The sequence below is a fragment of the Sus scrofa genome, chromosome 1, assembly GCF_000003025.6.
Source record: "Sus scrofa isolate TJ Tabasco breed Duroc chromosome 1, Sscrofa11.1, whole genome shotgun sequence".
NCBI classification, from domain to species: Eukaryota; Metazoa; Chordata; class Mammalia; order Artiodactyla; family Suidae; genus Sus; species Sus scrofa.
The window spans coordinates 2,496,168-2,517,794 of record NC_010443.5 but is presented as its reverse complement, the minus strand read 5'-3'; the positions used below and the strand labels follow the sequence as shown (position 1 = coordinate 2,517,794).

Here is a 21,627-nt window from a genome sequence, read left to right as displayed (position 1 = left end):
GGATTTACAAGTACCTGAGGGTTTTTTTGACGCTTTAACCATCATCAACCTGATGGGTCGCCCCAGGTTTACAGAGAATGTCGAGACTATGTCGAGAGAGGAATCAGAGGAGGAAATGTTAAGGGGGCGTGTTGGCTACTGAGACGCTGCTGTAGTAAAACGACCAGTCCAGAAGGAGGCGCTGAGGAGTTCCCGCGGTGGCTCAGTGGTTAACAAATCCGACTGGGAACCATGAGGTTGCGGGTTTGATCCCTGGCCTCGCTCAGTGGGTTAAGGATCCCGAATTGCTGTGAGCTGTGGTGTAGGTCGAAGACTCGGCTCGGATCCTGCGTTGCTGTGGTGTAGGCTGGCGGCTACAGCTCTGATTAGACCCCTAGCCTGGGAACCTCTATGTGCCGTGGGTGTGGCCCTAGAAAAGACAAAAAACCAAAAATAATAATAATAAATAAATAAAAACAAAAGGAGGCGCAGAAGTGACCATCCCACAGATAGAAGCCAATTCCTAACAAGGTGCTCAGTCACATTTCATCAGGACTCTTCCTAAATATTTGCCACAAATAATCACCAACCCAGGAACTAACAACCTGTTGCCAGGGCACGTGTCCCAAGGGGCTGAGGTTCAAGAGAGGTGATTTCCTTCTTTGACTGGAAAGTCATAACAAAACTTCTAAAGTTGGTTTCGAGCCCAAACTCCATATTTACATGTTGCATTACACGTACATGCATGTAATGTGTGAACACACGTGTGCAATCAACTGCGATGTGCATCTACGTGGAATTCGTGAGACTCTCTTCACGCTGATGCACCTGCTCTTTGAGCCACATCGAGACCGTCTTTGGGGAAAGATGGTGAGAAGTACTTTCCCTATATTTTTTTTTTTCTTTGTCTTTTTAGAGCCGCACCCACAGCATATGGAAGTTCCCCGGCTAGAGAGGCTGAATCCGAGCTGCGGCTGCCGGCCTACGCCACAGCCACAGCCATGCGGGATCCGAGTCACACCTGCAATCTACACCACAGCTCATGGGAATGCCGGATCCTTAACCCACTGAGTGAGGCCAGGGATGGAACCCACAGCCTCATGGACACTAGTCAGGCTCATAACCTGCAAAGCCACGATGGGAACTCCCGACTTGCCCTGTTTTTTAGATGAAGATGGTGATGTGTCGGGTTGTTCACCAAGCGCCAAGGAAAAGCCATGGCAAGAATCGGTGCTTTTCCACCACATTTCAGAATGAAATGAAATCAGTGAGAGTATCTGCATGTGTGAAGTTGAATCACTCAGCAGAATTTGTAGTCATCGACCACAACAAAGGAATACTACACACTAACACAATATCCTTCTTCTATAGAGAAATCCAAGGCCATTTCGTATTTGATAACTTCGATCTCGGTAACTTCTTGAAACAAGTCTCTCCTGGAAGTTCTGTTCTTCCGCCTCCAGATGTAAACACGAAGGCAGCGGGACTTTCACTGACTTGTTCAAGACCTCCCAGGAAAGCGGTGCATTTTTATACAGTGCATGCAAGATGCAGCGCATACAGCGCATGCAGGCTGCAGATCAAGTACAAACATACACATCTGTAGGCTCTGCCTGTGTTTGCAGGACTGGCGTTTTTGCTGTGCAGTGAGCACAGAGGGGAAAAGGCACAGCGGCCACAAGGGAGGGGAGGACGGCAGGGAAGGGGCAGGATGAGGTCGGCGAGGTCCTGGGAGGCAGCGAAGCCCTTGACTTGCAGCCGTGCCCTTGGCAACCTCTCCTGTACTTGACTCCCTCCCTGTCACCTTCTCTCTGCACCCCATGCCCGCGTCAGGATCCCCTCCCAAAGAAACCACCCAAGTCCTGGTCTGTGAGTCGACGGTGGGAACCAGAACTACAATTTCCGCTGAGACCGAGTGGACGGAAGGCACGGGGAGTGTCACCTTCACCACGACCTTCACCGCCACCTCCTCTGTTTCCACCATCTCCTCCACCATCACCTCCAGCCTCTCCTCTGCCAGCACCTCTGCCCTCTCCACCACCCCTCCAGAACCTTCATCACCTCCACCACCACGGTATCAGGGCCCTCAGAGATGCGAACGGCAGAGCCAGAATCAGAAGCCCAGAAGCCCTCCTCCTCCTCTGGTCATTTTGTAGAAACCCAGGAACCAGACTGTCGACACTGCTTCTCACTGTGGTTGGATTATGCGTCACTATTTGATTCGAGAGGAATTCAATGTCAGTTAGAAAGACCACGTCTGATGCACAGAGAATCAGGGCTGGGCACGGATGGTGCAGCTGCAGAGAAGCTCAACTTCAAAGTATCCTTAAAAACTTTGGAGACAGAAATACACCTGGTAGCAGAGCTCTACTTGCTCAGTGCGTGAATGCTCAGGGCAGTCGCTTTGCAGCTTCACTAAAAGGGAAGGCTGATTTTCTCTGTCACCTTGGTTAGGCCACAGTACCCAGGGTTTGGTCGAACACGGTCTGTTTTATAACACCTATAAAAGGTGTATAATCTTTTAAATTTATGACTCACTATGTTGTACACCTGAAACTTATATAATATTGTAAATCAACTGTACCTCAATTAAAAAAAAGAACAAAACAAAAAGCACCAGTCTAGAAGTTTCTGTGAAGGTGACATTAACATTTAAATCTGTCAATGTCTCCATGGTGTGGGTGGGCCGTACCTAATCAGTTGAAGGTCCTACATGTAAAAAGACTGACGTCTTCCCAAGAAAGCGGGACTTCTGCCAGCAGATGACCTTGGACTAGAGCTGAGCATCTGTTCTGCCCTGAGTCTCCAGGCTGCCGGCCTTCCCTATAGATCTGGGGCTTGCCAGCCTCCACAATCCCGTAAGGCAGTTCCACAAAGATGAGGGTCCTTTTCGGTCTCCGTCTCCCTCTGTCTCTCTCTACGTGTCCATACGCACCCTATTGGCTCTGTGTCTCTGGAGCCCCTAATACACCTTGACTGTACAAAGTGTGCAAAAAAGTGCTGTGAAATATTTTTCCAGAAATTCTTTTTTTTTTCAGCTGAGTGGCTTAAAAGAGTCTACGCGTATAAAATATGGACCGTCTCCTCTAGCTTCTCAGAGATGAACGGGTCACCGCAGGACACTCCCCCCCCCCCCCCGCCCGAAGGAGAGCCCGCCTGGGCAGTGCGCTCACCTTGGCCGCGTCGGATATGGAGTCCCAGTTCCCCCCGAGAGCGCGTACTTCCCGCTGCCGATCCGCGCCAGGATGTCCTCGGGCGTGTCGTCGGGGCCGTTGGCAAAAGGGGTAAATCTGTGCAAGGAGAGAGTTTGTGGCGATAAGTGTCCACTTTACATGGTCATCACGTTTGCTTGTTAGGGCCCCACCCGTGACACACGGAGGGTCCCGGGCTAGAGGGCTAATCGGAGCTACAGCTGCCGGCCTCCACCACAGCCACAGCAACGTGGGATCCGAGCCGCGTCTGCAACCTACACCACAGCTACGGCGATGCCAGATCCCCAACCCACTGATTGAGGCCAGGGACTAAACCTGCAACCTCATAGTTCCTAAGCGGATTTGTTTCCGCTGCGCCACGACGGGAACTCCTCCACTTGCTATTCTAAAGCAAAGTCTACAATTTGATAGCACCTCTTTGTTGTTAAAAAGAACAGCTTTTTGGGGAGTTCCCCGGTGGCCTAGAGGTCAGGACTGGGCGCTTTCACTGCTGTGGCCTGTGCTCAATCCCTGGTCTGGGAACTGGGATCCCCCGTCGAGCTGCTGCGCGTGCCGCAGCTGAAGAAGAAGGAAAGAAGAGCGTTTTCCTTCCCATCACGCTCCAAATCTAGGCTTCACGGTCAAGTGTAATTCACTTCTTAATTTCTTGTCTCTTTCCCTCAGGTGGCCAGGGCTGTACGGCCCTAAGTCAAGTGAAGAAAGTTCTCTGGACCCACAAAGGAGCCTTTTGGGACCATGTCTGGCTTCCCTGGGGACAGTGTGGGGCTGTCTGCTGGGGGATCTGGTTTCCACGGGGACAGGGTGGGACAGTAGATGCGAGGCTGGGATGTGACGTCTGAGACACCCACGGTTGATCTGTTACCAACTCTGGGTTCTTTCACAAATCAATTTTTGAGCCTCAATTGCGAAGTGGGCGGAAGAAGCACTCGTGGACATCCACGGCAGCGGTTTGCACAAAGGCCCACAAAGTGCGGACAGTTCTCGCCCACCGTTAGCGCCTGGCCAATGTCTACTGTCGCCGTTCACATGACCCGGGCGTGTCATTAGTGCCTGCGGGAAAGCAGCCGTGCGTGATCCCCGCCGCACTCTCTCTAGGGTCAGAGTCTGTGCGTCTGGGTTAAGTATCTGCAAAGTGGGCAGCAGAGGAATCAGCGGACCCGATGGTGCGGGGTCAGGAGGAAAGCACAGGGCCTCCTCTGCGACGACCCTTGGAGCGAGGCCCCAGCGCACCCGTGGATCCCCCTCCGCTGTGGATGCTGGTGGCCGACGTGCTAGGAAACGGCTCACTGAGGCCACACCTAAAGCAGGCTGCGGTCAGTCACTCTTGTGAGGGCATTTTGTCCAAGCTGCCACGGCTTCCAGGACTGGGTAATCTAGACACCCGCCTCCCCGCCACTTGAGTATTTAACAAGCTTAAAAGGGAGCTCCCTGGTGGCTCATCAGGTTAAGGATCTGGCAGTGGCTCAGGTTCTATTCCTGGCCTGGGAACTTCTGCATGCCTCAGGTGAAGCCAAAAAGATAAAAAAAAAAAAAAACGCTGGGCACCGGTGAGTCTTAGGATTCTAGACCTTCTTGCCTTGAGAGAGCCTTAAATATCACACAGCATCCCCTTCGCATTCAAAAGTGAGGGTCGCCAGGCCAGTAGGGTCTAGGGTTCACCCGGAAGCAGAGCCTGGGCGTGAGCCAGAGCCAGGGCTGCCTGCCTCCTTCCAGACGCTGCTGCTTCTTGGCTCCAGAGGAAGGTTCCAGGAAGGGCGTGACCTTCTTAGGGGGCGGGGACGACAGAGGGCGCTCCCGGGGTCAGAGGCGTGGGTTTGGAGGATGAGCTGAGCTGTGCGGCCCCAGCTCCCTAACTCCGGAGTCACGCTTTAGGGACACGTGTGACTGCACTTCCTGTTTTGCCCTCTCTTGTCCCGAAGGGCCTGCGGGAGACTCAATTCCAGGCCCCAGAGTGCTTGCCCACACCCGCGCGGGGACAGACCCAGAGGGGTCAGCGGCCCCGGCAGGGGCGCCGTTACCCTGCCAGCATGGTGTACAACAGGATCCCCAGGCTCCAGATGTCACATGCCGCGTCATAGCCTTGCCGCTTCAGGACCTGCGAGGGAAGACAGCCGGATGAGCACCTGGCAGAGGAATTCAAGTTCACGGCGTGTCCCTGGGACGGGCCCTAAACTGGCAGGCGGGGTGGCGGGGGCGCGAGCGCCTTTAGCGGAACCATCATTTACGGCTGCAAAGCCAACCCCGATTCCCTGAAACCGGGCCCCTGGAAGTGCACGCAGGGAGCCAGATACCTGGCGGATTGAGGAGACACTGAATTTTTAGGGCAGGAGAGTTTTGTTTACTATGGGAAGACACACAGAGCATAACATGCGCCGTCTTACCCATTTCCGGGGGCGCAGCTCAGTGGTACTAACCCCATGAATGTTGTTGTACAGCTGTCGCCCCCACCCGTCCACAGAGCGGTTCCTTCTGCAGAACCGCAGCTCTGCCCCCGTTCGACTGCCACCGCCCACTTTACTTTCTGGCTCTAGGGATCTGACTACTCTAGGTCCCTCGTGTGAGAGGAATCATATAATCGTTCTTTTCTGAGTTCCTGCTGTGGCGCAGTGGGGGAAGAATCTGATCCAGCATTGCTGCGCCTGTTGCGTAGGTCGAGGCTGCAGCTGGGATTCAAACCCTGGCCTGGGAACTTCCATAAGTAAGCTACGGTGTGGCCATAGAACTTTAGGAAAAAAATTGTCCTTTTCTTTCGGGCTTATCACATGTAATACCATGTCCTCCAGGCTCATCCCTGCTGCAGTGCAGGCACAGGAGCCCCTTCCGTTTAAGGCTGAGTAATATTCCACCGACCATCCATCCATGAGGGGGCACTTGGGCTATTTCCACCTTCTGGCTGCCGTGAAGGATGCTGCTGTGAACGCAGGTGTCCAGACACCTATTCTCACCTCTGCTTTCGCCTTTCTTGGGTTTGTACCCAGAAGTGGAGGTGCTTGGTCCCCTGGGAATTCTGTGTTTGATTTTTTGAGGACTGGGAGAATTTTCATGTATGCCAGGATTATATACTCCAGCAGAGGGGCAACCAGCCTCTGGCGTGTCGCCAGTTGAACAACAGTAAAGGAAGCGGCCCAGCTGCTCCGAAGGCTGCAGGCCACTGGATTTACTTGAAGGTGGAGTCAGAAGAGCTGTGTTCGGGTTCCCGAGACACAGGGGCCGGGACCTGTTATGGGGCCGTGGTGCCTGCCGTGAGGGAGGCCTCCAAGGCGTGTGAACCCCAGAGCGTTGGCTGTTCCAGCCCCGTTCACACTCACTAGCTGAGGGAACTTCGGAGGCAGCTCAACACGTGGAGCCTGTGAAGTGTGGCTCATGGTACCTGCTCCGTCCCCTCCGTCCAGCGTATGAGGACGACAGGGAAAACGCTGGTCAAGGCGGCAGGTACACGGTGCGCCATGTGCCAGTGCAAAGGCGTCTCTGATCACTGAGTCAGCGCTACAGTGTCAGTGCCGGTCACGCAAGGCAATGGTATCCATCAGGCACAACCCGACCGCCTTTTTCTTTTCTTCTGTCCATCCTGAGGCACAGGGAGGTCCTGGCCCAGGGCCCAGATCCGAGCCACAGCCGTGACCTCCACTGCAGCTGCGGCAGTGCCGGATCTCAATGCACCCACAGCACCGGGCCCGGGAGCGAACCCTCGTCCCAGTGCTCCAGAAATGCTGCCAATCCTGCTGTGCCACGGTGGGCGCTCCATAACCAGGTGTTTTTTAGAGGAGCGCAGGTAGCATCTGGGCAGCCTAATGATGGCCTCCCAGCCCGCGCCGGGGCTGCGTATCGATCCAGACACCGTCCTCGTGGACGTGGGCCACGGCCACCTTGTGGACGCTGCCTGCTCACAGCCCGGCCACTAGGTGCCAGCCTGCCTCTCTCTTGGGGCTTGCGGTGCCCGCGCCAGGGCCACCCAGGGGCAGCTTCATCAACAACCAGAAGGATCCACACAGAATCTGATGTTTTTATGCCTGGTCCCTCCGGCCCCACCAGCAATGCCAGCCCCGCTCTCACCAGCATCTCAGCTTCGGCTGCTTTTCTAAGAAGCAAGAAACTAGACTTGTCTTCACAAACACATCAGTGACCTGAGGGCCTCCTGGAAATGACCCCGGGGGAGCCCGAAAAGGGGGACGTGAACATACGGGACCCTCTGAGGCCCTGAGATGCAGGGGCTGGGGGTGGGGTGCACTCAGGACTCCCGTGACCCCTCATTGGCCAAGCTCTGCGGAAGCCTAATTAAAGCCCACCACTCCCGACTCGCGTCTGCTGGGGGAAGCGTCTAGAGCAGGAATCCTGGCAGAGCCAGTCTGCGAACGCCGCGCCCTCTCCTGGCACAGCTGTGGGCAGATTTCTGATCACAGGTGAGCCGGTGGCTCCCTTCCCGGGGAAGAGACGCCGGGACTGACCACACCGCGTCTCCCCGAGCTCCTCGGGCGGGGGTGTGATCGAAATTGTCCAGGGCACGACGACGACCGCACTTGAAAACCTCAGCGTGAAACGTGTACAGACGGAAAACAGGACGACCAAGGAACCGAGCCAGGTCAGCGCCGATGCCAAACAGACCGAAGCGTCCATTCCTACCTTCTGAGGTCAAGGCCGCACAGTGCCCCAAACCCTGCAGCTACTCCGAGGGAGGGAAGGAAGGGACGCCTCCCGAAGGCCAGTGGGACCCCACCTCTGGGGTGACCCAGCTACCAAACAGAACCAGGAGTTCCCGTGGTGGCGGAACCATGAGGTCGTGGGTGTGATCCCTGGCCTCACTCAGTGGGTTAAGGATCCGGCGTTGCCGTGAGCTGTGGTGTAGGTCGCAGACGTGGTGGCTTGGATCCCATGTTGCTGTGGCTGTGGTGTAGACTGGTGGCTATGGCTCTGATTAGACCCCTTGCCTGGGAACCTCCGTATGCCTTGGGTGCAGCCCTAAAAAGACAACCCCCCCAAAAAAAAAAAACAACCCAGCACCAGACTCAGGGTCAGGACGGATCTGCGCTTGCCGGTGTATGGGGGGTTGGGGTTGGGGAGTGGTGGAGGGGGAGGCTGGGGTTAGCAGGTGTCAGCTCCACAGAGGGGTCAAGAACAAGGTCCTGCTGCAGAGGTCAGGCAACGGTGTCACGTCCGTGATAAACCATGGCGGGAAGGCATAACCCACCGTGTACACACACACATGGCTAGCAGAACCACGTCGCTGCCGAGCAGAAACGAACACAACACCGCAAACCAACGACGCTTCACAGAAAATACAAACTGCTAAAGGACAGACGAAGACAGAGCAGGGAAGGGGCTCCCGCCGGCGCAGGGGCCTCTCACCTCCGGGGCCACGAAGTTGGCCGTGTAGCACGGCGTCATCAGCAGCCCGTTCTCGGCTCGCAGCTGCTTGGCAAAGCCGAAGTCACAGATGCGGATGGACTCGGGGTTTCCAGACTCGTCCATGTAGAGGATATTGCTCGGCTTCAGGTCCCGATGAACCACCTGGAGAGGCAGGGGAGTTACGCCTGAGGCGGGGGCCCGGGGTGGAGCAGGAGAGAGCAGGGAAGCACTGCAAGCCCGGGGAGTCCGACATTTACCCAGGGCACGGCAGTCCGGTGGGACGCGGCCACCTCTGGGGTCCCCCCGACACTGACACACGAATCCGAGGACCTAAGGCCCCTTGGAAGGCCAGTGAGGATGTGGATGAATAAATGCGTCAGCACGTGTCCAAGATCAGGCACTGGCGGGGAGCTCAGGTGCCGCGGACGGGAGGTTTCTAAAGATAAAGCCCCTACGTTCCAGCAGGTGGCTGGTACCCAGCGGGAGCTGCAGTCGAGGCGCCTCTGTTCCGGGCACACGGCCACGGACAGAAACCCTAGAGCTGCAGCTGTGCCGGCTGAGGTGCTGGGCGCTCCGAGCACCAGGGATGGGCCGGCGGCACTTCAGAGCACAGCGCTATTCAGGGCACAAAGCGGTTTCTTCTGAAGGGGACAGAGGCCAATTGTACGAGCACGTGGCGCGTCTGCATACAGCCTGTGGCCCCATGTCTCAACTTGTCCCCAGTGAGACGATGGAGGAGGGACATGAAAGGGACACAGCGGGTGGCCGGCTGGGTTTACAGAGGCTCCAAGGCGGGAAACAAAAGACTTCGGTTCCAGTTCTGCAGCCTCCCTCGTTAACTAGAAGCCAGCCTGCAAAACCATCATCCAAAGGGCTGCGTCTACAGTCCCACGGTTCTGGGAAACGTGTACAGGTCCCAGGCCACCAGTGACCACCGTGGGGTCCTGGAGGAACGTCCCCTCCACAGGGGACTGCATTTCATTTTTTTATTTTATTTTACTTTTCTTGCAGGGGGGGGGGCACACTCACGGCATATGGAGGTTCAAATAGGGGCTATAGCTGCCGGCCTACATCACAGGTCACAGCAACACTGGATCCTTAACCCACTGAACGAGGCCAGGGATCAAAACCGCAACCTCATGGTTCCTAGTCGGATTTGTTTCTGCTGCACTATGACAGGAACTCCCAGAGGGGGCTGCACTTTAAACGCCTACAGCAGCTGCCGCCTGGAAGCCCGAGGAAGGCGCTGAGAAGGTGGGGGCGCCGATTCTGGCTGGACGGGGCATCTGGAAGCACAGTGCTGGGTCAGAACCTGGCGCTGTGAGCAGCCTGGGCAAGATACTCGAGCTTTCTGTGCCATGGGTGTGACCCAGAGGCCAGAGCCGCCTAACAAGAGCAGTGCCCGGGACCCGGTCAGGGCCGGGCCTCAGCTGTGACTGTTATTTTATCCACCGCATTCACTGGCGTTGGTGGAGGAATCCGATTTTAAATGGCCGAGGGGGATGGGTTAAACTTAACCCTCTGACACCTTTCATTTCATATCAAGAACTATATTAACATATGAATCCTATGACAGTTTTCATGCACTCAAAAAAAAAAAAAAATTGGGCAGGCGGTGGAAACTCCAACCTCGCCCTTGATCAAAAGCCCAAAGCACTTTTTGGAGGTAACTGGCCCAGGAGAGTTTCATTTCTTTGCCCAGGTCCTGGCCCCACACTCTGTGTGTCTAGAATCACTGGGCCCCGGGGGTCGGTGGCGGGTTCGGAAGGCAGCTCCCGAGTCCCCGGCGCTGAGCGCCTCCGATTCGCGTGCTGCCCGCCCCTCCCGCGAGGCTGCCCGGAGAGCGGCCTCACCCCTGGGAGTGGAGGTAGTCCATGGTCTTGGCGATGGTGCACAGCACGTCGCTGGCCTCCCGCTCCGAGAAGCACCTCTGCCGGAGGATGCGGTCCAGGAGCTCCCCGCCGCGCATCAGCTCCATCACCAGGTACACGCACTTCCCGTCGTCGTAGACCTGGGGAGGGAGAGCGTGCAGACCACGCCGTCACCCTCTCGGGCCCCTGGAGGGGGCAGGGGAGGTCACGGCCAGAGCCTGGGGTCTCTGTGCTCCCCTGGGAGTGAGAACAAGACTGCCGTGGAGACGAGCCAGCACCCGTCCCAGTCGCCCGGACGAGGCCCATGGGAGAAAACAGCATTAATGACCAGCTGCCGGGCAGGGACCGCATCCGCAGCCGCAAGCGGCTGGCCGTAGGGGCCGACGGAGCCCCAGTGACCCTGCTGCTGCCCCAAGGGTCACTCGACAGGGACAGAAGGAAGCCGGGAGGGGCTCCGGACTTGGATCTCAGATCTGACCCCCAGCCCCCAGGGCAGCGAGAAACAGCACAGGTTAGACGCCTCCCCAGCCACCCCTCCTCTCTCTCACGTGCACCATGTGCTTTGGGGGGGCTGCTATCAACCGAACGAATAAAGAGCAGCTCAGGCTCCCCAGCTGCCGGGCCACCCTGAGGGGCCCCGGGGAACAGCAGCCGTCTCCGGCTCTGGCTCCTGGGCTCCTAGAACCGCTGGCCACGCCAGACCCACGTGGCCTTGGGCAGCAGCTGAGGAAGGCGCCGAGCGCGAGAGACACAGCAGGCGCCCGAAGACACTCACGTCCTTGAGCGTGATGATGTTGGGGTGCTGGCCGTAGCGCAGCAGGATCTCGATCTCCTCCGAGGGGTCCCTTTTGCTCTTGTCGATGATCTGGAACAAGCAGAGGGTGTGACGGGGGGCCCTCCGCGGGCGTGCGCCGCTCGGACCCTTTCCGCACCCCCCACCTCCAGCTCCAGCTCCACCGAGACAGCGCACGGTGGCCTAGAAATTCACGGGACTCTTTCGGTCCCAATGAGCAAAAAAACCCTCACATTACAAAAGAGGGCGCTTGCCTTCGGACACGAATTTTAAGCCATTACAGGGCGAAACGGAGAAGGGTGGGCTGGGGGGGCTCCCAGGGCCCCAAACGGAAGATGCTTTTCAACCGCTCGGCAGGCTCTGGGTTGGTGGCCTGTGCCCTCTGCTCTGTCCGAAAGGGGCCTCCAGCTGCTGTGGTCCCTCTCCTGGTTTGGTGGCTGCCCGCCAGCCCCAGAGTGAGAGCCGGCGTGTGGTTCTCACCAGGAGACGCCGGCTGCTGTGCAGCCCAGGTCTCCGGACAGCAGACAAATCCCTCCTTCCCCTGAAAACAGGGCTTCCGACCTCGGGTGTCATGGACAAAGCCCTCCTGGAGACAGGGCTCTGTCGGTGGGAAAGGCTGGTGGCTCTGGAGGTGACCTCCTGGGCCGCAGCTCCTGCTCTGCATGGGGAGGAGCTGGTGGCGTAAGGGGACCTGCTCCTGCGAAATCTACAGCACACGTGTGGGAAACGACGCGCGGAAGCACCGGTTGTGCGCACACGTTTCGCCTGATTTCAGAACATTCGCTTTGTGGAGGACGTGCCGCCGCCTTACTGCTCGAGTGTGAGGAAAAGTCATTTTTACTCTATCGTGTCCAAGGCTCTAGGCAGTTTCACACACAGCTCACACTCTTCCTTAGGTGAACAAAGCGCCCGGGTGACACCGCACCCAGCGTTGGCGCCCTGCCCGCCACCGTCCCGCCGGCCCTCCACCGCCGGAAAGGTGGTCTTGTGCCCCTGCTTGTCTCACTGTTTCAGCTGAAAACCCACCGCCAAGCTCTGAGGACACTGTGAACGGGACTCTGAGCCCCAGCGTGTGGATACGTGTTGTTCGAGAAGCAAAAAGCCATGGCTCCCTTCTCGACACGTCTTCTCCTCTCACCAAAGCTCTGGCTGCACCCGGGATCAGGTCTACTGTGCAAATAAGCCGCCACACGAAACGTTCTTCTAGACGAGGTTATTTTTTCAATGGCTGCACCTGCAGCATATGGATGCTCCCCGGCCAGGGATCGAATCCAAGGTGCAGCTGTGACCTACACCACGGCTGCAGCAATGCTGGATCCTTAACCCACTGAACTACAGCAGGAACTCCCATAAGCAGTTTTTTAAAAAAGCGTTAGTAGTAGATTCATTATTTTTCAGATACAATTTCATGATAAAGGAGATGTATTCTTAGCCTAAATCACAACGGAATAGAATAGGACGCAGGATAAGCGAGAAAGAGGACGAATTTTCCCTACGCCGATGGCCCCAGGAGAGGGGGTGGCGGGGGGGTGCGGTTGTGGAACCAGAGGGGCAGCTGCACGCAGGGCACCCACAGGGGGCGGGGGCTCTCCCCTGTTCTCTGCTGTGGTGTCCCCCCATCCCCGGGAGGTGACTGAAACCCAGAGGGCAGGCAGCACACCGTGATGGGGTCCCTGGGTGACCTCAGGGGAGCCGCGGTGAGCACAGGCACCTGCATCTGCCCTGCTGGCCACCACCTTTCCCCTGACCGGGCAGGGCCATCAGGTCTAACCCGAGGACATGGGTCAGACCCGCAGTGGCCAGCTCTGTTGAGACCCAGCGTTTTGATGCTGACTGTTGTCAGCAAGGGCTGGCTGCTTTTACCCACATCTTTCTCTGGGATTCTTCCGGAGAAAGGTAAAGAAGAGACACAGAGCCGTGAGGCATGACGGCTGGTCCCTGAGCACCAAGCCCAGGTCTGCGGGCGACGGCAGGGCCCGGGGTGGAGGGGGGCACACTGTTGAGGTGCGCCCAGGAAGGAATTTCTTCCGCACGGGCTCCGTCTCTTGGGATTACTGGGCACTGACTTCTAGTTCCACTGAGCCCTTCCTTGGAGGTCAGCATTGTTTTATGATCTTCCTTACGCAGCGACACCGGGGACGCATTCTCAGAAAAGGTGTTCAGGAGCGAGGCCTCCTCTCGCCCTGCGGAGGCTCAAATGAGGCTGATGGGAAGGAGGAGAGCGGGTCTCTCCTCTTCGGGAGCAGGATGCCTGCTGCCCAGCGGTCAGCTCCGCCTCGGCGGCGAACCGGCCATGCGCGGTGCTGCTGCCGAACAAGCTGTGTGCTCCCAGGGCCCACGCAGCAAGTCCGGCCCCAGCAAAGGACGGCAGACAACATGACTCTCCTTAGCGGGGACACAAACAGATGAGGATCGGACACATCCTTCCTCCCGGCGGCGGCAGGCGGGACCTGGATGGGTGGAGACCTCGCCGCCATCCGCACGCGTCTCCCTCTTCCTTTCGGTCCTGGCGTCGCCCATCTTTCTCTTCCTCGTCCCTCTCCAGGACCCTGAGTGACTGGGAGGAGCCAGAGTCGGGGTCCACGCCCACGCTGGCCGTGCAGCCTCCCGAGGCAGGTGCCTCCGCTGACTTGCCGAGAGGATGGATACCGCCTTTGAAACTCGGGTAGCAGAGCGTGGCGCCACTCGTAGGATTTAGCAGATACCTTCTCCTGTGCAGTGAAGTCAAACACTTGACACCGAAAGAGCTCCAAGTTTTCGGGCCGGAAAAAATTAAAATTTCCATGCCAATCCGCTCCCCTTCTAAAAATAAGCTCTAGTCACATTAGACATCTGTCTTAATTCCACTGCTTTTTTGGTAGACAAACTACATACATGGTATGAAAATGAGCCCAGAAACGCAAACGTAATTGTCAGCCGTCTGCCGGGAACACAGACCAGGGCTCTCGGGGCGGGAGCTGCCTGCCTTCAGCCCTGAGGACCGGCCGCGCTTCACTAGAATTACAAGTTGGGTGACACAGACTCGTGCACAATGTCAAGGCCTCGCTTTATTTTTACTGATTCTATTGCTGTTTTAATATCATAAAAATGAGCTCCTGAAAGGACACGTGCTGTTCCTCCCTCCAGAACGACGTGGCCGCAGCTGACGGGGTCCACCCCGCCCTGGGTGAGCCTGTCACGGAAATGGGGGGATGGTCAAGTGGGTGTGAACGAGGAGGAGCCTGGGTCTGATGCTGGAGGAGGCAACAAGCCTCCAGGAAAGGCTGCAGCGACAGAGAAGCTCACGCAGTTTCCGATCCTTTACTTATGCGTTTCTGCTCCGGCTCCTGGCTCTGTGATCAATAAAATCCCTAAATGGTGGGACTACGAAGTCCCTGAGAACAGGCTTGTTTTTGCCTAGAACCTAGCACTGTGTCTGCTTCAGAAAAAATGTTATAAAAACACCAGAGTTCCCGTCGTGGCTCAGCAGTTAACGAACCTGACTGGCATCCACGAGGACGCAGGTTCGATCCCTGGCCTCGCTCAGTGGGTTAAGGACCCGGTGTTGCCTTGAGCTGTGGTGCGGGTCGCATTCAGAAGGAACTTCAGAGATGGGATTATCTGGAGATCCAGGGGAACCGGGTTATCCGGCGGCTGCATCTAATCTCGAAGCAGGGCTGGTCTCGCAGTGCTGCTGCCCCGGGGGTGGGGGGCACCACCCCGACTACTGTTACTAGCAGTAGGGGGAGCAGGCGGGGTTACTGGAAGTGGGGGTCCTGTGAGATCTGAGGGTGCACCTCGGGTTCCTCTGGTGGCCCTGGGCGGGAAGCAGGGACAGAAAGTAGGCAGGTGTCCGTCACTGGCCAGGTCCGGCCGGGTTGGGCTTTGTGGCAGCCCATCACTGCAGATGGAACCTCGGCTCCTGCAGGCCGACCCGGGGCAGCTCTCTGGGAAGTTTATCAGACGAGGGGCAGGGGTGGCTTCCTAGGCAGGTGACCGCAGGCTCAGCTCAGAGCTCCGAGGTCATAGGTGCGCTGGCCACTGCCCGGTGGATGGCCACTTTCTCACCCCCCTGGGACATCCAGGGGGAACCAGCCCCACAGTTGTGACCAGTGAGATGGGCCGACTTTGGACTTCTGACTTCCAGGACTGCCAAACGACACATCCATTTAAAGCCTCCAAAGTGGGGTCACTTGTGACCCCAGCAACGACATGGAGGAGGACTGGGGGAGAACCAGGAGTCGGCTCAGGCGAGGGGCTGAGGGCCGGGCAGACACGCTGGAGCTGATGAATGTGCATCACCCAGAAGCCCCTTGCCAAGCAGCCCAGGAGGGGCCCTGGCAGCTGCCACCTTTGAGACGCCTTCTGGACCAGCGACGGGAGCTCCCCAGTGTGTTTCATGGAGAAAGGGCTGCTCGTTCCACTTAGGGCTTCCCCGACTCAAGAGGAACACGGGGCTGGTCCCCATGGGCCTGAGTCACCTTCCGCCTGAAGGTGTGGAAACTCAGCCGCTCTCCCGCCTTTCTTGAGCCTTCGCTCTGGTGGGAGCGAGTGGGTCCTGGCCACGGGCCTCCCTCACGCATTTGGCCACCGAAACGGCCCCTTCTCCTCCGTCCTCGTCAGTCTGACCGTGGCCTTCCCTCTTTTCTCTTATCCTGAACCCGCGCCCTCGTCCGGCCTCCCGCCTGCTCGGGCTGCACTGTGAAAGCCACGACAGTCGGGCCCTGGTCTCCGGGGATGTGGCTTCCTCCCGGGACCTGCCTTCTAAACCTGCCAATGCCACCTCCCCGTCGCCAGACCCTGGCGCGCTTTCTATACAATAAACGCACTCGCAGGCCCTGATGTGAGCGTCTGGCCGCCCAGCTCTGCCCTGCAGGACAGGTCTCCCTCTGGAGGCAGGTCCTGCAGTGACGCCAGGTGACACCGTCAGCCTCATGGAGGGGGGCCCTTGGCTTTCTCCGCAGCATCACGTTCTCCTGAGAAGGTGGAGCCGGGAATCCTGGAACCGGCTTGAACGGGTTCCATCTGCAGGGACGGGCGGCCACAAAGCCCAGCTCGGCAGGACCTGACCAGGGCCGGCCGGCCGCCTGCCTCTGTCCCTGCTTCCAGCCCCGGGCCACCGGAGAAGCCCAGGCTCACCGTCAGATCTCCCAGGAGCTCCTTCTGTGCGCTGGAACGATGGTCTAATGGGAGACTCAAGTCCGCCCTTGTCTTCGGAAGCAGACCCCCGGGCTGGTGGTGGGAGCCTCAGTGAACTGCCGAAGGTCACGGCGACAGAGGGGGCCTTGGAGACGAGAGGAGGCGCGTGGAAAGGAAGCCGTAAGGCACCCTCTGCGTCCATCAAAGGCTCTGTGCTTCCTTTACACAACCGCATGGGAAGCTTTTGTTTTTATTTCAGGTTTAGGTCTTGTGACGTAACGTGATCAGACACGTATTCTAGACAGCACCAACCTGCACAAAAGGAGTCTTCTTGGGGCGCAGCAGGTTAAGGATCTGGTGTCGTCACCGAAGCAGCTCTGGTTGCTGCTGTGGCGCGGGTTCAATCCCTGGCCCAGGAATGTCTGTTTGCCTCAGGCAGCACGTGGCTTGTTTCAGAAGCTGCATCATGGAACCACAGCTGCGTGGGGCCTGGGACCCCACTGCGTGCCTGTGCCAATGGAGGGAATGGGAGAACTGCCACCTCTACCCCCAGCTCTGTGGCTGGAGGCCTGACCTTCTGGAGGTAAGGGCCGGCCCCGCCGTCCTCTCAGAAGCCAGCTCAGATCCCTGTGCCGTCACAGCAAGGGTGGTTGGGCCCTGCACGGAGCCGAAACAGCAAAAGCAGAGGCTCAGCCTCACCCCAGGACGCCGGCGGCTGGAATTTACATACACAGGACACCCCGTTATCCCCAGAAGTTCCCACCGTGGGGTCTGGTCTTGGGGGTCCAGCTCTAAGCCACTTGCTGACACAGCTGGATTCAGACGGAGTCCTTCTGTGAGGGCTGGCGTGGGGACGTTTGGGACAGCATACCATCGCCTTTGTCACTGGGGACTTATTTTCAGAAACCTCCCGGAATCAGGCTGTTTTCTAGACGGGCACCTGGGTCGCCGAGCTCACCCGACCATGGATGCATCGTTTTTGCCGCGACTGCTTCTAGGATCGACTCTGCTCACCCAATAACGAAAGAAATTCTGTGAGAAATGCCCCATGCAGAGGGAATTCTAAAAAGCCCCGTGAAAGCTCAGGAAGCATGTGAAAGACACCTAAAGTAAAACCGAAATTCTCTCGCCCGAGGCGGAAGACGGGCCTCCTCTCCATCACCGGCCATCCGGACGCAAGCGCAGCCTCCGCCCGGGCTCCCCTCAAACGCTCCCGAGGATGTGGGGCAGTCAGCGTCCTGGGTGCCCCGAGGGCTGAAATCCCTCAGACCCCCCGCGACGCGGCCGGGTCTCGGCCCGGGGTCCCCGCGGTCCTCACAGGGCGGGGCCCTCGCTGCGGCCTCAGCCCCCCTCTTCCAGGAATTTAAAATCGAGCCACGCTTCCTTCCTTCAGATGTCCTTTATGGTCCAAGACTCTGGGTGGCTGATGCCCGTGGTTCAGCAGAACTCACGAATAGAGTCTTCCTCCAATTTAAACTCTTTAAGGAATTCAAGATAAAGTTGTCAAAAAGTCATAAATTCCCACCCAAACCAAACTGAGGGGGCTGTGTGGTTTTGGTTGGTGTCTTTTTTGATGGAGCTGAGCGTTTCCTCGGGCGAGAAGTCCCGGGCAGGTGTCCCCGTGGAACGATGCTGTTCCCGAGCATCTGTTTCCACGAGGCGGCGTGCAGCGCTGGGGGAGGCAGAACGAGGCCATCGAGTCGTGGTCAGGGACGTGCACGGTGTTCTCAGGCCTCGGGAAAGTCTCAGAGGGTGGGATCACTGCTTCCCCCCCGCCGCCGCTGCCTGCCCGAGAGAGCCCACGTGCCCTGAGACGTTCTCTGCAGAGCAGGGCAGTGTCGTGCGCTACAGACGTGGCTGGGATAAGCCGGGACCATTTGGCCCCCATGACACCGCAGGCTGGACCCGGCTCCTCGAGAGCGTCCAGGTGAGCTGCCTGGGCAGGTGGTGGACGGACCATCTCTTGCTCTCTTGTAGGGAGAATGTACAATTTTTGATCTTTACAAAATTAGACTGTGGTTTTAGCACAGTTTGCCAACCCGAAAACTCAAGAAACTGGTACGCTGGATTTCCAGATCAAATATTTAATTCAGCAACAAGCACAGATGCCAAAGGCAGGATGGAGACGGTGCAGAGTTGGGGTGACAATAACAGCCATGCTTTACCGTTTTGATGACTGAGGGACAACGACTAGCCTCAGTTTTCACAAATAAAACCAGCTGGCGCTGCCATTTCCTTCTCTGCTTTGATCTGGGGACAGGAGCGCTGGCCCTCCCTCCTCCCCTCTGTCCCGCCTCCTCCGCCAAACGCCATGACTGTCCCACCTCCACTGGGGACTCTGCTCAGGGCCCGAGGCCCTTGGAACCGGGTGTTTGACGCATAAAGTTACTAAGGACGGTCAGTACCTACGCGTTGGCTAGAACAGAAGATATTCGTGACTTGCCAAATAGTTTTCTCTCTTTACAGCTGCACCTGCAGCATATGGGACTGAACCCGCATCATCACGGAGACAGTGTCGGGTTCTTAACCCCCGAGCCACAAGGGGAACTCCCGCGAAACAGTTTGGTAACAGGCGACCTAACATCAGAGCCGTTGGCGCTCCACCGCCTCAGAGACGGGCGAGCGGAGGGTGTGGGGGAGGCTGGACGTGCGGCTGGGGCCGGGGCAGCTGCACACGCGCCGGCCCCGCACGCTGCGCTTACCTTCACGGCGTACTCGGCGTCCGTGGCTTTGTGCACACAGCGCTTGCACACGGAGTAGGAGCCCACGCCAATGTCCTCCTTGATCTCGTAGCCGTCGGTGAAGTGGATGTTGTTCCCGTGTAACTGCTGCAGAGGGAGCGGGCGGAGAGCGACGTCAGGGGCCTCGTGCAGACGCTCAGCCACAAGCGCCCCGACTGCAGGTGCAAAGGGGGGCCCCGTCTGCGCACGCAGGGAGCCGGGGCCAGGAGGCAGGGGGCCTCCCATCGTGGTCGCGAGCGAGCTCGTTAGTGATGGTTCCAGATCCCCCCAGCTTCCCCGTCCCTTGGCCAGGACCCCTGTTCCCGTCACCGTGGATCCACCCGTTTCCCCAAAGATCGAGTGGGAATCCGGAAGTGAGAGGGCCCCACCCCCAGAGCCGTCAGTGTGAGGCTCTGACCGTGTGCAGAGCGGGGGTCTGGATTCAACGTCTGACTGGGAGGCTGACCCCATGGTGCCCCTCGCTGCCCAGCTAACCATCGCTACCTCTCAGGGTGTAGACAAAGTCCCCAGCACGGGGTACACCGCCACAGCACGTGCCCACTTTAGTTATACTTTTAGCGCTGCACCCATGGCACATGGAAGTTCCCAGGCTAGGGGTTGAATCAGAGCTACAGCTGCCGGCCTACACCACAGCCATTTGGGATCTGAGCTGTGTCTGCGACCTATACCACAGCTCATGGCAACCCAGATCCTTAACTCACTGAGCAAGGCCAGGGATTGAACCCGTGTCCTCATGGACACTAGTCGGGTTCGCTTCCACTGTGCCACAATGGGAACGCCCACGTGTCCACTTGAGACACGCCGTGTCCCCCCAAAGGCCTGGGGAGAGGAATCTGGGAATCCAGCGCGTCCACTGCGCCCTGACCCGGTTCTCAAAGGAAAGCTGGTCCCGAACCTTTCTGAAATTCGATACAGCGCATCTGCTCACGTTGATAAGGTGGAAAACGCCCCGTGAAGATGGCTCCTGCTCTGACCTCCCACAGACCACCTCCCCCGCGGGACCCGGCCCCCCAACCCAACTGCTGTAGGTGCTGGCTCAGCTAGCACCGCAGGGGCCCGGGTCTGACCCGAGGGGGCTCCGGGCACAGACACGCCAAGGCGACGCTCTTCTGAGGACTCTCCGTCTGTGGGACTAATGTGAAGCATGGTTCGGGTCCCCATGGCAAACCCTCAATGGCCCCGGGGGCGGGGGGAGGACTTCGTGAGGGCAGGGCTCCCCACCTGGGCTGAGAAGGCTCCGTCCACAGACCCCACAGGGGCAGCACCTCCTTGCCCTGACTGGATGGGGGCAAATGGAGTTGGGCTGCACCATGGGGGACCACCTGCTGATGGGGACCACCTGTGTGACGGGGTCCCACCTGCTGATGGGGGACCACCTGCGTGATGGGGTCCCACCTGCTGATGGGGGACCACCTGCGTGACAGGGAATCACCTGCGTGACGGGGAGTCACCTGCGTGATGGGGGACCACCTGCGTGACAGGGAGTCACCTGCGTGACGGGGAGTCACCTGCACAGCAGGGGGTTACCTGCACGATGGGGTGAACTGTGGCTTTGTGCAGATCTTGCTGCGAGGGCTCCTGGACCAGGCTGGAGGCCACAAAACTGAATCCTCTAAACAGATGATGAGCGTTGGCACTGGGGGGGACGCCAGGTGAGTCTGCAGGGAACAACAGGAGAATCAACCTTCCAGCAGGAGCTGAGCGGCTATGTGGTGTGGTAACCCTGTGGGCGTGTGGCAGTGTGTATGTGAGGTGTGTGTGCACCTGTGTGGTGTGTGTGTGTGGTGTGTGTGTATTGCGTGTGTACATGTATATCTGCACGGTGTGTGTGTGTGTGTGTGCGCAGTGTGTGAGATGATGTGTGTGCACATGTGCACCTGTGTGGTGTGTGTGTATGAGATGTGTGCGTTGGAAAAAGAGGTAAAATGAAGACAAGAGACTGAGCCACATGAAACCACCCTTGATTTTGGGTGGTGCCGGTGCTTTGACACATGGCGGAAACACCTAGAAGAAAACCTCAGGAGAATCCTTGATCACACCTTACTAAGAACCGCTGCCCTCTACCCCGCCCACTCCAGACGGAGCCCAGAGCCACCGGCAACCTCAGGGTGAGCTGCCCCCCTGGGCCAGGGCACAGAGGCCACTCTGAGTTTCTGGTTTAAGTGCGCACAGGGACGCCGCCCCGGGAACGGTGACTCTGCCCCCTGCCCCAGGTGCACGGAGCTTGTGGGCAGCACAGAGGGTGCTCTGCTCCTGAGGACACTTGGGATGGGCTGACTCCTCCAGGCTCTGTCGACCTGGTGGGAACCTTGGCTGCTACGAGACGGTCCCATGTCAAGCCCATCACTGGGGAAAACAGAGGATAAAAGGTGGGTGGAGAGAGAGTATTTGCCTCGTAGATAACTGACCAGGGGCCAAACGCCCTATCGTGGAGAGAGCTCCCGGGGACCAATGAGAGAAGACGGCGGGGTGAGCTGCTTTAAAATCAGCCAGGGGATGGCTTCTGTGTCTCGGCTATTGTAAACAGCACTGCAATGAACCCAGGAGCGCATGTGTCTTTTCAAATGAGA

The 21,627-nt window shown here is 58.1% G+C and overlaps 1 protein-coding gene across 1 annotated transcript in view; it reads right to left on the bottom strand.

The window, feature by feature from the left end:
* Nucleotides 1–21,627, bottom strand: part of RPS6KA2 (ribosomal protein S6 kinase A2) — a 318,780-nt gene that overhangs the window by 4,810 nt on the left and 292,343 nt on the right. The window contains 8 exon segments of the mRNA XM_021086109.1: nucleotides 3,153–3,190; nucleotides 3,193–3,269; nucleotides 5,210–5,286; nucleotides 8,535–8,696; nucleotides 10,387–10,545; nucleotides 11,181–11,270; nucleotides 19,019–19,144; nucleotides 20,585–20,715. Coding sequence (XP_020941768.1) covers nucleotides 3,153–3,190; nucleotides 3,193–3,269; nucleotides 5,210–5,286; nucleotides 8,535–8,696; nucleotides 10,387–10,545; nucleotides 11,181–11,270; nucleotides 19,019–19,144; nucleotides 20,585–20,715 — 860 coding nt within the window.